The sequence below is a fragment of the Vipera ursinii genome (assembly GCF_947247035.1).
Source record: "Vipera ursinii genome assembly, chromosome: 3".
Taxonomy (NCBI): Eukaryota; Metazoa; Chordata; class Lepidosauria; order Squamata; family Viperidae; genus Vipera; species Vipera ursinii.
Window position 1 is genome coordinate 118,701,301 of NC_139516.1, and position 15,411 is coordinate 118,716,711.

A 15,411-nucleotide genomic window follows, 5' to 3' on the forward strand; every position below is an offset into this window, starting at 1 on the left:
CAACACATTTTTGTTGCTCTTTAACTTTTGTGTTTTACACACTTTAATTAATCCTATCTCCTTTTACTGAACACTCTGTAAGTAATCTCTTTCTACTACATTCAACTTACTTTTAAGTTTCCCATGATATACCCCATATAATAAAGTGAACAGAAATAGGAGGAAGAAAGAGGAAGTATCAAGCAGGACTGGGTGTAGATCACTGTTTCTCTTTATATTAGGAAAGCTGACAGGAGGAACTTCAATTGCCTACACTGTATCTAAGACTGCTAATTACACTTTCTAAGAAAATTCAATCCAATCAAGACAATTGGAATGCTAATATAAATAAATCAAGGCAGAATAAAATATTACATTAGTCTGAATGGAAACTGCTTTTTAATGCCTAAACAGGCAGCTGGTAAAATAATTATGAAAAGGAATGACCAGTATGGATTACAAAGAATGGCTGAGAGAAGAGGAGGGGGTAGATTGGACATGGAAGATGGGGAATCTCCAATCTTTTCCATTTTGCAGAACAATTCTTTATCATTGAAAGCTTTTTAGGGATGCCTTATCAACCAGAAATTGGCAGAATGGTAATAACAATAACAACAAAATCCTGGAAAGCACTTAGAAAATATGCACATTGACAAAATTTCCACCTGTCAATTACAAAAAGCCACACTGCGTGAATCTACACAGATGTTATGCCAATCTATTACAGCATCCTAGGTTCTTAGGAAGGACTTAATATATAGGAAGGCCAACACCAGCTAAAGAAGTACCAGCTGTGATTTCAGACTGATGTGTATATAACAACAGCAACGTAATGGCATGCGTGATCTAATACATCCAACCACCAAATATTAATATTAAACTATTTCGATCTTCACAGCAAGATTACAAGATCTCATGAAATTTTTGATGCCCAAAGAGATATTGTGAGATTTAAACAGAGAATATAATGTCTTTTGAGTGAGATTACCAAAATCCTGTGAGATTCAGGGCAGATGAAATGTTCCAGCTGATAGTCTGCCAACTTTAAGTCCATATTATTTGAGTAAGAGGAACTGTAAAAAGGTGTGCTATTAAATACATTTGACTCTTGTTAATTGCAAAAAGTTGGGTATTAGAGAGCACCAGAGAAGATGGATGGATGGATGGGTGGATGGATGGATGGACTGATGGAAGGATGAATTGTCCACCCTGATGCACAACATATCCTCAACCAAAGTGAACTGGAAGGCACACGGTTATGATAGCTTCCTTTAGGTTTCTTTTCCTTTGAAATTTCAAGTGTCAGGACTGCCCAATCAAGCTCATGCCATTATCTACCGTAATGGCTATTGCTTGCACATCTTCCCTCCCTCTACCCCCCACCCACCCTGAGGATATCATTATTATTATTTTCCTGGATCAGTATCAAAATTAAATCTATTCAAACATGGGACAATTGGAGAACAACATGATAATATAATAGATTAGGTGATACATATTTTAATATATATTTCAAATGTCTCTTACAGTGTGATATGAAGAAGGTAAGGCAACATTAAGAAAAGGATAATTTAAACTGATACACAATCAGATCATGATGGAAATTCCATGAATTTAATGTCAATAGAATCTTCAAGAACCAAGTGAAATTACTTTGATAACCTCTATCTAATGAAGTTCTGCAGAGTATTTGTTTTTGTGAATTGTCCTTTCCTCAGCAATTATAGAAGACAGGCATAAAAAGTAATTATTATATCAAAGAATCTGCTCTTGTTGGGTGATGTAATAGAAGCTCAGGTTTTTCAATTCTCCTTTTAGCAGAATACTTGTAATATTTTGTTCTAGCCTGCAAATGGTAAAATTCCATGAATCAGATTATATTTATGTTGACTACTTACTTACTTACTACACAGAGCCTAAACTGACATATGAAAGCTGCAAAATTCTGTCTTGCTGCCAGTCAGGCTTCGGTATGACTCTTTACACTTTATGTAACTTGTACTTGCATTTATATAAAGTGATGGCCTATTTATAGAGCATGTTAGGACACTGTCCTGTTTCCCTAAATACTCTGAATCACTTCAATTTCAATTTATTATTACAGCCAAAGGCCACACATAAATCAAACATCCAAATAAAACAAAACTAAACAGAACCATCACAAGAGGGCATAGCAATACATCACAATCAATGATGCAATCAGCGGGCGACCAAGGTTTGCCTAGTTTTACAAGCAGTATATCAAAAACAAGCTATCTTCAGAAAACTGAATCATACTGACCTGACAATAAAAATACAATGAGTATAGTCTAAAACTGGATAAAACACGTAATAAAATCAATTATAAAAGATTATTAAAAAGATCTAAAATGATTATTTATGTTCCTGGCGAATCCCCAATGCTGCTGCATAGAATCTGGCCACCTGCGCCGTGATCTCTTCCTGGTCATCCTTAAGCAGCCACTGGAGATAAATACTCTCCGAACAACCAGGATACCTATCAATTATGGGGAGATATGGTTTTTCTGAATGGCTCTGTAGAAGGAACATTTAAGGAGTATGTGTCCAATGGTCTCCACCTCTCCTGAGCCACAGGAGCAGAGTCTTTCAGACAGCGGTGTCTTTTTGTACTTGCCGTACAGGATGGCCGATGGAAACGCATGGCACTGTGCAAGTGAGAATGCTTTCTGGTGGTTTACTGACTCCAACTGACTAAGACACCTGGCAGGTGTAACCACGTATCTAATAGAGTCTGGAGCCAGAAACAGCGGAGTTATATCTAAGTCTGCTTGTCTCTCAATGTCCTCTAACCTTTGACCCAAGGTTTGTTTCACTTGGTCATAGTCCAATTTTAGAATTGAGGCTGACGAGAAGCCTAGTTTGGCAAGCTTGGACTCGACTGCCTTGATCCATGAAGAGGAAAATTTATTTTGTAGAATTAATGGAGCAAGGCCTTGTGGAAAGCAATTAAGCCTTAGCCAGATGTTTAAGGAAGCTATACAGATTCTTGCTTCAACTTTTATCAATCCTGTCTCCAGGTGCAGAAGTGCATTAGGAACACAGTGCAGCATCTGGAGAATTGTTCTGATAAATTTGGATTGAACTCTTTCCATATCTTTTTGAATCACTAATTATCCTACCCAATTTTAGGCTAGTGCGTGAGGCATAAAATAATACACATAAAACTGAAAATATGAGAGAGAAAGAGTGTGTGAGAGAGACAAGCACTTTAGAACAAAATTATAGAAGGAATGGTAATCTTTACACTCACCTAAATCTTAAATTAAGTAACCTAGTCACTTGGTTCTTTGGTAGATAACCAGCAACTTACTCAGGAATAACCAATGGAGCAAAAAAAAGCAAACAAGGAGAGGAAAAAGAAAGGGACTAGATTAATTGTATGTGCTTCCTCACCTCTTTCTTTGCATTATTATCTTCAACCTCTTCAGAAGTATCTTTGATGCCTGAAGATATCCTAGAGTTCCCTGGGATGTTATCCTCTCCAACCGAAAAGACAGGAAAGAGGGGCCTGAGAAATCGGAACTCGCTACTTAAGGATCCACCAGTCAAACAAACATCATAACGGTAAGTCCTGGGAAGCGACCCATTCGGTGAATCTGCACAGTTCTCTTGGGCATCAGCAGTAGCAGGTGGGAAGTGAGGAACAGTTGCAGTAAATTGGCTTTGGCGATCCTTCTTGAGGATTTTGACCACAATAAACACAACAATGCAGACCAGGAACACAAAGGAGACAGCAGCCAAGCAGATCACCAAATACTTGGTCAAGGTTTTGTCTTCTTCCGGTTCTTGCACACTCACATCCACCCTCCTCAGGAAGGGATCCGAAAAGCCATCCACAAGAAGGACATTAAGCATCGCCGTGCTGGTCTGTGGAGGAAGACCGTTGTCTCTGACCAGCATCACCAGCCTCTGCTTGTTTGTGTCTCGCTCATTCAGGGCTCTCCTGGTTTTCACTTCCCCATTCTGCGCTCCTATGCTGAAAAGGGCTGGGTCCGTGGCCTTCAGCAATTCATAGGAAAGCCAAGAGTTTTGGCCAGAATCTGCATCCACGGCAACCACCTTGGTGACCAGATAGCCGGCCTCGGCTGACCTGGGAACCAGCTCATTGCATGGAGATGTGTTGTTCTGCAGGGGATACAGGAAGAAGGGAGCGTTGTCATTTTCATCTATGATGTGGATGCGGACAATCACTTCTGAGCTCAGGGAAGGAGAACCACCATCAGACGCCCTCACAGTCACTCTGAAGCCTCTTATCTGCTCATAGTCCAGGGATCGGAGGGCATACAGGTTTCCAGTTTCAGAGTTGATTGAAATGAAAGTGGGCAAAAGGCCATCACCCTTCCCAGACAGAACTGAGTAAGTCACTTTTGCATTCTGCTTTGTGTCCAGATCCACAGCATGGACTGAGCCGATGAGCAAGCCTGGAATATTATTCTCCCGGATCTGCATGTCATATGAAGACTTTTCAAAAAGAGGGGGGTTATCATTGACATCGCAAATCTGAACATTAATCACTCTTGTTGAAGTGAGTCTAGGAGAGCCGCTGTCAATGGCTGTGATGGTGATGTTGTACTCAGTGACCGTCTCTCTGTCTAGGGGACTTTGGAGCACAAGCTGATAAAAGTTGTTTGTGGTGCCTTTGAGCACAAAGGGAAGGTTCATCTCCACGGAGCAGACCGTTTTGCTGTTGTCTCCAGAGTCTTGGTCTCTAACACTGAAGAGGGCCACCATTGTGTCTGGGGGAGAGTCCTCCTTTAAAGCGTTGGTCAGTGATATGATGGACACTTCTGGGGGGTTGTCATTCACGTCTTCAACCTCTATCAATACCTTGCAGTGCTCTGAAAGACCCCCTCCATCTGTGGCTCTGATGTTTATGCTATAAGTCTTTTCTTTTTCATAATCAATCTGACCCCAAACAGTGATTTCTCCATTTTTTTCATTTAGAAGAAACAAGTTATTTATTCTTTCTGGCACTTGATAAAATGAATAAAGTATCTGTGCATTTGAACCCAAATCAAGATCTGTAGCATCCACTTTAATCACCAAAGTTCCCTTAAGAATGTTTTCCTTTATTTTTACCTTATATTCAGGCTTACTAAACTTGGGGAAGTTATCATTAATATCTAGAACATTGATATTAATTTGCATTGTACCTGTTTTCTGTGGTATACCACCATCAATAGCCATTAGAGTCAGTCCAAGATGAGGCATCTTCTCTCTATCTAATCCTTTTTTCAAAGCAAGATACATATTGTTACTTCCATCTTCCTGCTTATGTATCTGAAGCTGAAAATGCTCATTGGGACTCAGAGTATAGTTTTGAATGCTATTTTCTCCCAGATCCTCATCTTGAGCAGATTCCAGGTGGAATGTTGTATTTTTAGGAACATTCTCGGGAATGTTCACCTCCACTTTGGTTTCCCAAAATTTGGGTATATTGTCATTCACATCTTCGATTTTGATTTCAATATTAAAGATGTCTAAGGGATTTTCTAGTACAATTTGAGTTAAAAGTAAACAAGGGTCATTCTGGCCACATAAAGCTTCTCTGTCTATTTTATTATAAACCAACAAATTTCCAGTAGGGATGTCAAGATGGAAATATTCTTCAGAGTCATCGGAAACTAGATGTGCTTTGCGTGTTGTGAGCTCCCTTGTTTTCAGTTTTAAATCTTTAAGCACATTAGCCACTAGAAATCCCTTTTTCTTTTCTTCAGGGATAGAAAAAGAAATCGAAGTACACATTACTTTAGAGAATGAGAAAAAGAGAAGGAAATACAGACCTTGCCTTCTCCGAAAGCAGTTTTCCATGATTCCAATTTTTCATTAGAAGATCAAATTCTGCTCCAGTGCAAGACTTCTAACTTCCTTCTTTTACAATTTAATTCTGCAAATCCTCTGTATTCTTCTTTATTTGTTGCTTTGCTCTATCGACTGTGCTTATCTGGTTCCACTGCTGATTAATTTTTATCTCTTTACTGAATAACTTCTACTGTTGAAATTAAACAAGATGCGGAATAGAAATGAATTCTTTGCTAACACTGCCACCATGTGGTTCATTGTGAGAAAAAACAGTTTTAGTTTGGTCACAAAATAATAGTGTTAGACTTATCTACCTATCATATAACCAGTTGACCATCCAACTGGTTGCCATCCAAGGCAAATATTCTTCCAGTTATGTTAGTAAAAACACAAAAGAAACAGAATAGTTACCAGCACAGTACATTACACATTTTTCCCCTGCAGGTTATAATCCAGTATTTTCAAGATATACTTCAGAAAAACTATTTTACCAACCCATCAAATGTCCCTCTTAGACTAAAATCACTGGGCATTCTGTTAAGGTCAATGCTATCCAGGAGGTAACCTCTTATTTGGTCTCCTTCCCCCCCCACCCCCTCATGCTGTAACAAGTGCATTTTTTCTCAGAACCCACCATGAACGATGAAGTGTTCTGATCAATTCACAACACATTTTTAAAGAGTATTCTTTTTCTGACAATTTTCCAAGGAGTTTTTATTCTCTAGAGTAGAAAAATTCTATATCACTCTCATTTCTTCATACTTCATACGAATCATATTTTATACTCTCACATTCCCCAACTAAAAGATGAATTTTACAAAACTTTCTATTTATATTCCATATCCCAAAGAAATCATTCAATCCTCCACTAACTTCAAATGGGCACATGTTATATCTACAGCAGGTGCGCTCATTGTAAGATGAGAGGGATAGGGAAGCAATATCTTTTATTCTTCTTTTATTTTGCCTTAGGAATGTTTCAGATTCAAAAAACAAGAGTTAGATGGAATGAGAGTGATGTCCGCATGCCACATCTTGGAGGACAGTAAGAAAAACAATTTGTCAGTTTTTTTCAAGAAAACATTGCAGCTTTCCCACCCACTAAACTGTGTAGAACAAAGCAGAAAAAAATATCAGTTTAGGAACTAAAATACAAGTAAATCAATAAAAATATGTTTATGCATAACAGCATGAACTAGTTCTCTGGAAACTGGTACTGAGTTACCTCAATAGAAAATATTTCATTTTTTCCTCCTTCCTATGTCACTCAAAATAAATTATTCTCAATAAATTATCCATAGATTATTCTCAACTGAAATTTCCTCCAATTCCTCCAGTTGTGGAAGTAATTTCTAATCTGTGGATTCAGTAGTGTTTTAGTTTGCTCCATAGTTTTAAAAAAAGCAGGAAAGAGAGGTCTAAGGAATTCATTGCTATGAGACCCATCAACACACCTGTAGGCTCGTAGGGTGTCTCAATACTATATAAGGATCCAATGTATTCTCTTGCAATTTTCATTGCCACGTGAAAGTTTAATACAGAATTAGAGTGTCCTATGAAGTTCTTTCACTTCTGCAAAAGTCATGAACGAAAGGAGAGGAAAAAAAGAATAATATGGCAACCAAGCAGAAAATCATATATATTATTCTGCCAGTTTTGTGTCACGGTAAGACGGATGCAGGAAGGTAGGGCTCTGCGTTCCATGCCAGATTTTGCCCTGCTGGGGGCCCTGAAAAGAGCCTAAAGTCTCGCCAAAGAGGCGATGAAGAAGGAGGGAGTGCCTTGTTGATCATGGAGAGAGGGGCCTTTCCGTTTGATCCAAGAAAAGTCCTCTAAACTGGCAGGGGAAAGACCGATCACACCTCTGTGGCTGGCCCTGAGCTGCTGAAAACAAAAGAACAAAACCTTCAATTAGCACATCGTAAGCAGCATGTTTGGAACTGGGTGAGAATATTGATCCTTTCTTTGCTATTTTACAGCTCAATTTCCTGGGAAAGGCTCCCAAGAAGCTAAAAACCTCCCAACTTGAAAGGAAGCAGTGTTTTAATTTTTTTATGGGGGACAGAAATAAACAATACTGAAGTTAAAGTAATACAAAGCTACAGTTTTGATAAATTTGAGAACTGAGATAATTGTTAAGATTTTCTCTTTGGGGAAAAAATTGAGGTGAAATATAAGAAATGTAAGAATTCAACCCTTTGTTTTAAGAGTGGAAAATGGATTTTGAATGACATCTAGTGGTGGATTTGAGAATAGCACTATAACTAGCCCCTTGGCTGCTTGGTGACTTTCAGCTGAAGGGAGAACAGCTGGCAATAAAGGAATATACTTTGGCATATTTATCATTCTGACCTTCTTGGACTATAAATACCTACTGAGCTTGGACTTTTAATCTCAAGAGCTAGTGGGAGAAAAAGAAAAATTTGACTTTTAAATATGTCTGTCTGCAGGGAGGTTGAACATTTTGAACACTTGGAACATTGTGGGTTACCACCTTTCCTGACTGATAATTTTCAGGATATTTGAGACAAGGGATTACTATAAAATACTGCCATTAGGATTGGATTATAAAGTCTACTTATAAAGACTAGAAAACTAGAGGAAACTTTGTTCCACTCTTACTGAGACTGGTGACACTAGAGGATTTCTAGGAACGATGCCTCAAGAAAATAACAAATGCCTTTCAGAAGGAAATATTCTCCATGCTACAACTAATTCACCAAACAATTGTTGCACACAAAGGTGACATAAAAAGAAACCATAATGAGACTAAAAATAACCTAGATGATATAAATGACCAAATCTCCAAATTGAAACTACAACTGGAAAGTTCCCATATAACGACTACAAAGTATGAACAAATAAACCAGAAACCAGAGGATGAAGCAGAAGAAATGGATCTAGAGATGGAGGAGATAGGAGAAGGGAAATATGGACTTCCATATACAAATAAAATACTGCAAGACCTACCTATAATAATGAAAATACAAAAGACCCCTTACTCCTTTCTCCAAAATACACCTGAGGACAAGGAAGAAGATGCAGGATGATACAGCTCTATCCCTGACTTTCCCAGAGAAGAGCAAATAGGTCACTTTGGCATTCTGCTACATGTCTACATGGCCAATGAGCAAATCTGAAATGTTTTCTTCCAAGTACAAATCATAGAAATATATTTCATTGGAGAGTTATCACTGACATCTAAAATATGAATATTAATAACTATTATTGAAGTGAGCTTGCCGGAGCCTTGGTCAAAATCTTATGTTATATTCAGACAGGTGTTTTTTGTCCAATAGTTGTTGAGTCACAAGCTGATAATAATTGTTCTTTTTGAGTTTCAGCAGAAATGGCAGGTTTACAATTGTGTTGCCTGTAATCTTGCCATTATTTCCCAGGTCTTGATCATTAATACTAAACACAACTACCAGTGTTTCTGAGGAAGAGTTTTCTGGTAATGAGCTGGTGATGGATGATATGGAATTTCTGGGGTATTTTCGTTCTCATCCTCAATGTCAACAAGAACTTTGCAGCAAGCAGACAGACCCCCCCTCTATTAGTAAGCTACCTCACAGATTGTTTGAGGAAAAATAGGAAGAATGGATGTTATATATAGCAGCTTCAGCTCCTAAATGAAAGGCAGAATATGAACAAATAAAGACTTTTGAAAGTGAGATATGAGCAATCAATTACCTACATTATCTATAACAGGATTTCAGAATGACATATTCTAATTTTCACAGGTGTAGCTGTGTTAATCTTGGGAACAAATATTCCAAATAACCTTATGATATAGCACCTGACAGATGAACCAATTCTTTTTGCATAAGCTTTCCTGGATCAGTTATCACTTCAGAATAATAGAATAACAGAGGTGGAAGGGATCTTGGAGGTCTTCCACACCTGCTCAAGCAGGAGACCATATACCAGTGGTCCCCAACCTTTCCAGGTTTGTGGACTGGGAGGGGAATGGTTTTGTGTGAGCAGCAGGTGCAAGCATTTGCAGCTCTATTTGCACGAGTGGTGAGCACTCGCACATGCAAGTGAAGTTCCATTTGCAGGAGTAGTGGGCACTCGGCGTGCATGTGAAGCTCTTTGTGCAAGTGGTGGGCGCACCCACTGCTCACATAAATAGAGCTTCATGCAGACAAGAGTGTCTTGCACTCATGCAAAAGTTGCTGTATACAAGAATTCGCCTGCTGCTCATGCAGCCCATTTCTGAACAAGCTGCGGCCCAGTACCAAGCTGTGGCCAATGGGTTGGGGACTCCTGCCAATACCATTTCAGACAAATGGCTGTCCAATGTTAAAAACCTCCAGTGAGGGAGAACGCACAACTTCTGAAGGCAAGCTTCTTGTCTATTGCGATTTTGAGCTTCTTGGGAGACTCAGGATGTGGAAACAGCCTTCAGTGACATGATTTCTGCCTCATATAAACTTGATCAGCTGGTTTAATTATGTGGTTGAATGGCACCTGTGTGGCTGAATTAATTAATTAATTAATTAATTAATTAATTAATTTGTATACCGCCCTTCTCCCGAAGTACTCAGGGCGGTGAACAGGGCAATACATAAAAACAAGATACAAAAATTAAAATTATTAAAAAGTAATTAAACAGTGCCCATAATAAATTAATACGGATTAACAGTTAAAATCCCTTTATAAAATCCAACCCCGTCCCATCAGGCCAGGCCAGCTTGTTCAAAGAGATGGGTTTTAAGATCGTGCCGGAAAGAGCGGAGATCGGGCGCCATCCAGAGCTCGACCGGAAGATGGTTTCCAAAGATCTGGTGCACCCACAGAGAACACCCTCCCCCTGGGGGCCACCAGTCGGCATTCTTTGACCGGTGGCACCCTGAGGAGGCCCTCTCTGTGGGAGCGTACTGGGCGGAGGGAAGTTGACGCCGGCCGCAGGTGCTCCCCAAGGTATTCTGGACCCATGCCATGTAGGGCTTTGTAGGTCATTACTAACACCTTGAACCTCACCCGGAAGACAACTGGTAGCCAATGCAGCTCGCGGAGCAAAGGTGTGACATGGGAGTGTCGGGAAACTCCCAACACAACTCTCGCGGCTGCATTCTGTACCAGTTGGAGCCTCCGAGTGGTCTTCAAGGGTAGCCCCATGTAGAGAGCATTGCAGTAGTCAAGACGAGAGGTCACGAGCGCATGAGTGACCGTACGTAAGGCATCCCAGTCTAGATAGGGCCGCAACTGGCGCACCAGGCGAACCTGGGCGAACCTGCCTTTTTAAGGGAGGAACTGGGGCAACCCCCCCCCAACAGATTGTGTCTTTATCCAGCTGTTCTTGGCCAAACTCCAAAGATAAGGAGTGGCTAAACACTAGAAAGAAAACCAATCATGCAGAGGATCAAATGTAAGTAATTGGTTCTTTGTATATTTAGGAATATTTAGCAGGGAATGTTGTGAGAAACAACTCTACAATATATCTTGGATTGCTACATTGTAAAAAAAATATTTTGGAAAAGAAAGAATTTCAGAATGAAAGAAAAATCAAGATTGAATCATATGCTTTTTCTTGGGGAAAGCAATTTCTAAATAATTTGTGATTCATTCCTAAGCCAGTATTTAATTACTTACCTATATGGCATGGTGGCTGAAAAATGAGGGCTCGTTCTGTAAGCTACTGTGTAATATAGCAAGCTACAAGTAGAAGATGAGGAAGGCTTGTGGCAACAGGCCTCATTTTTTCTTACATACAGAAGACTTCTTTATTACTGAAAACCTTTAAGGATAGCCTCTGAAGCCAGGTAATATTTTCTATGACAATAATATGCATGTGTGATTGTAGGTTCATTAATGTTTTTCTATACATTTCCTCTGCTGCAAATGCTTCATTAGCACATACTTTTATCTTAACCAAATGGCCAAATTTGTATAACATACTAAGATATAGTTTCAATTTATAATAAAAAAATAAAAATAGAAATCTATGTAACACAACTTAATGTTTGTATTTATAAAAAATGCTAGCCCCAACTAAATACCATGACCTCAAGTGATGCTAAGTTATACAGTAAAAAGAGAGTTACTGCTGTCCCAACGTATTGTATTTCATTGTATTATATAAGCAAGCCTTAGGTAAGTGGAGGATACTCACAGAAAAAGTGAAACAAAAGATTACAGAAAAAGAAAGATAAAAAATCTGTACTTTCATCTAAAAGTGAACTCACCTCTTCCTTTAATTGACTATCTGCGATCTCCTGACTAGCATCTTGGGAACCAGAAGATGTTCTGTGGCCCTGGGGATTGTTTACATCTCCCACGGGAAAGACAGGAAAGAGGGGCCTGAGAAATCGGAACTCACTACTTAAGGATCCACCAGTCAAACAAACATCGTAACGGTAAGTCCTGGGAAGCGACCCATTCGATGAATCTGCACAGTTCTCTGGGGCATCAGCAGTGGCAGGTGGGAAGTGAGGAGCAGCTGCAGTAAAGTGGCTTTGGGAGTCCTTCTTGAGGATTTTGACCACAATAAACACAACAGTGCAGACCAGGAACACAAAGGAGACAGCAGCCAAGCAGATCACCAAATACTTGGTCAAGGTTTTGTCTTCTTCCGGTTCTTGCACACTGACATCCACCCTCCTCAGGAAAGGATCCGAAAAGCCATCCACAAGAAGGACATTAAGCATCGCTGTGCTGGTCTGTGGGGGAAGACCGTTGTCTCTGACCAGCATCACCAGCCTCTGCTTGTTTGAGTCTCGCTCATTCAGGGGTCTCCTGGTTTTCACTTCCCCATTCTGTGCTCCTATGCTGAAAAGGGCTGGGTCCGTGGCCTTCAGCAATTCATAGGAAAGCCAAGAGTTTTGGCCAGAATCTGCATCCACGGCAACCACCTTGGTGACCAGATAGCCGGCCTCAGCTGACCTGGGAACCAGCTCATTGCATGGGGATGTGTTGTTCTGGAGAGGATACAGGAAGAAGGGAGCGTTGTCATTTTCATCAATGATGTGGATGCGGACAATCACCTCTGAGCTCAGGGAAGGAGAACCACCATCAGATGCCCTCACAGTCACTCTGAAGCCTCTTATCTGCTCATAGTCCAGGGATCGGAGGGCATACAGGTTTCCAATTTCAGAGTTGATTGAAATGAAAGTGGGCAAAAGGCCATCACCCTTCCCAGGCAGAACTGAGTAGGTCACTTTTGCATTCTGCTTTGTGTCCAGATCCACAGCGTGGACTGAGCCAATGAGCAAGCCTGGAATATTATTCTCCCGGATCTGCATGTCATATGTAGATTTTTCAAAAAGAGGGGGGTTATCATTGACATCGGAGATCTGAACATTAATCAGTCTTGTTGAAGTGAGCCTAGGAGAGCCGCAGTCAATGCCTGTGATGGTGATGTTGTACTCAGTGACAGTCTCTCTATCTAGGGGACTTTGGAGCACAAGCTGATAAAAGTTGTTTGTGGTGCCTTTGAGCACAAAAGGAAGGTTCATCTCCACAGAGCAGACCGTTTTGCTGTTGTCTCCAGAGTCTTGGTCTCTAACACTGAAGAGGGCCACCATTGTGTCTGGGGGAGAGTCCTCCTTTAAAGTGTTGGTCAGAGATATGATGGACACTTCTGGGGAGTTGTCATTCTCATCTTCAACCTCTATCAATACCTTGCAGTGCTCTGAAAGACCCCCTCCATCTGTGGCCTTGATGTTTATGCTGTAAGTCTTTTCTTTTTCATAATCAATCTGTCCCCTAACAGTGATTTCTCCATTTTTTTCATTTAAAAGGAACAAATTGTTTATTCTTTCAGACACTCGATGGAATGAGTAGAGGATCTGTGCATATGAACCAAAATCAGGATCTCTAGCCTCCACCTTAATCAGCAGTGTGCCCACAGGAAGATTTTCCTTTATTCTTATCTTATATTCAGACTGGGAAAATTGAGGAGAGTTATCATTTATATCTAGAACATCAATATTAATTTGAACAGTGCCTGTTTTTTGTGGCACTCCTCCATCAATGGCCATCAGAGTTAACTGAAGATGAGGCATCTTCTCCCTGTCTAGTGGTTTCTGCAGAATAAGGTCGACATTTCTCTTTTCATGTTCATCAATCTGTACTTCTACTGTGAAGTGTGAATTTTTAGTGAGTGTGTAATTTTGGATACCATTTTTTCCTAGATCAGCATCTTGAGCAGACTCCATCTGAATTCGGGTATTCACCGGGACATGTTCTGATATTTGTATAGTAAATATATTTTTTGTGAAGTTAGGAGCATTATCATTCACATCTTCTACTTGTATTTCAACACTATGGAATTTCAGTGGGTTTTCTAGAACAATTTGGGATAAAATTAAACAAGGCTCCTTTTGACCACATAAAGCTTCTCTGTCTATTTTATCATTTATCAACAAATTCCCACTTTGGATATCAAGGTGGAAATATTCCTTAGTGTTGTCAAAAATTAAGCAGGCTCGACGAGTAGAGAGTTCTCCTTTTTTCAATTTCAAATCCTGCAATACGTTAGCCACCACAAACCCATTTTTCTTTTCTTCAGGGACAGAATAATGAACTGAAGTACACAGTGTTCCAAAAACGCTGAGAAAAAGCAAAAGATACAGACCTTGTTTGTCCTTGAGGAAGTGATCTTCCATTGTCCAGGAGGTTTCTTTATCTTCAATTTTTGATCCAAACATAAGCTTCCTAATTTTTTATCCAGTGAAAACGTTTGCTGATAAGGAAAACCTGTTTTGTTGTGCAGTGTGGATATTTGGTTCCATTGAAATTTTGCTTGTATTCTGCTGAGTTTTTGTTTCATTCCCTTCTCTAATAATCATTTCCTCAGCATTCCTTAGACAACATCCTGGGTATCTATTAATATGTTAGCTTGTGCTGCCACTATGTGGCTGAACAAGGAAACAAATCACTTCTATATTTCTAATTGTATGGCACCTGACTGCACAATAGACATAACTTGAAGATCTGAGAGATATGGCTTAGTTGTTTGCAACAGATTATTTGATTTAAAAAGTCCAGCAAAAGTTAGTAAAATTTCTGGAAAACATGCTTATGATCTTTAACTGAAAAAGTACTGACTACTTTGTGTTATAAATACCGTGACTTTTATTTTCGGTCTCACTACCTTATGAATTGTCTTTATTAAGAAAAAGATAAAATTTGAAAATGGGATATTTGTGTGAAATTTCCAGTTAAATTATATAGTATCTTGTTGATAACAACTAACAGAGATTTTTGAAAAAGAATATCTGGGAGCCTATTTCACGTGTTCATTTCTTATTTCTCTGTGCTTTAGTTGATACCATTAACTTTTCTACTAGCAGAAATAGTTTGGGAAGTCATGAAAATGTAACAAATTACATAGAACAGCAAATTGTAAATTACAAGAACAGCAAAATCATTAATTTCCCTCAATTTATACAAGGAAAAAAAATAAGTATTTTAAAGGTATATGAATTTTAAGGTATATGTATGTTACAATAACAAAAAAGAGAGAAGCATTCTGAAGTCAAATTTATATATTTTTTAAAATGTGTTAAATTTGGCTCTACATTTTACACAAATTAGAACAAATTCAATAAAAAAACAAAAACATAAGATAGAGTGCAATAGAAAATTGCCAATACCATTTTC

The 15,411-nt window shown here is 39.2% G+C and overlaps 1 protein-coding gene across 1 annotated transcript; it reads right to left on the reverse strand.

Annotated features, from left to right (window-relative positions):
* Positions 1-1,490: 1,490 nt before the first annotated feature.
* On the reverse strand, positions 1,491-14,414 carry LOC310638913 (uncharacterized protein; the record flags this gene model as incomplete). The annotated part of the gene is made up of 3 exons (XM_083360275.1): positions 1,491-1,825; positions 3,394-5,820; positions 11,994-14,414. The coding sequence occupies 3 exons, from the start codon at positions 14,412-14,414 to the stop codon at positions 1,730-1,732; spliced, it is 4,944 nt and encodes a 1,647-aa protein (XP_083216401.1). The 3' UTR covers positions 1,491-1,729.
* Positions 14,415-15,411: the final 997 nt, after the last annotated feature.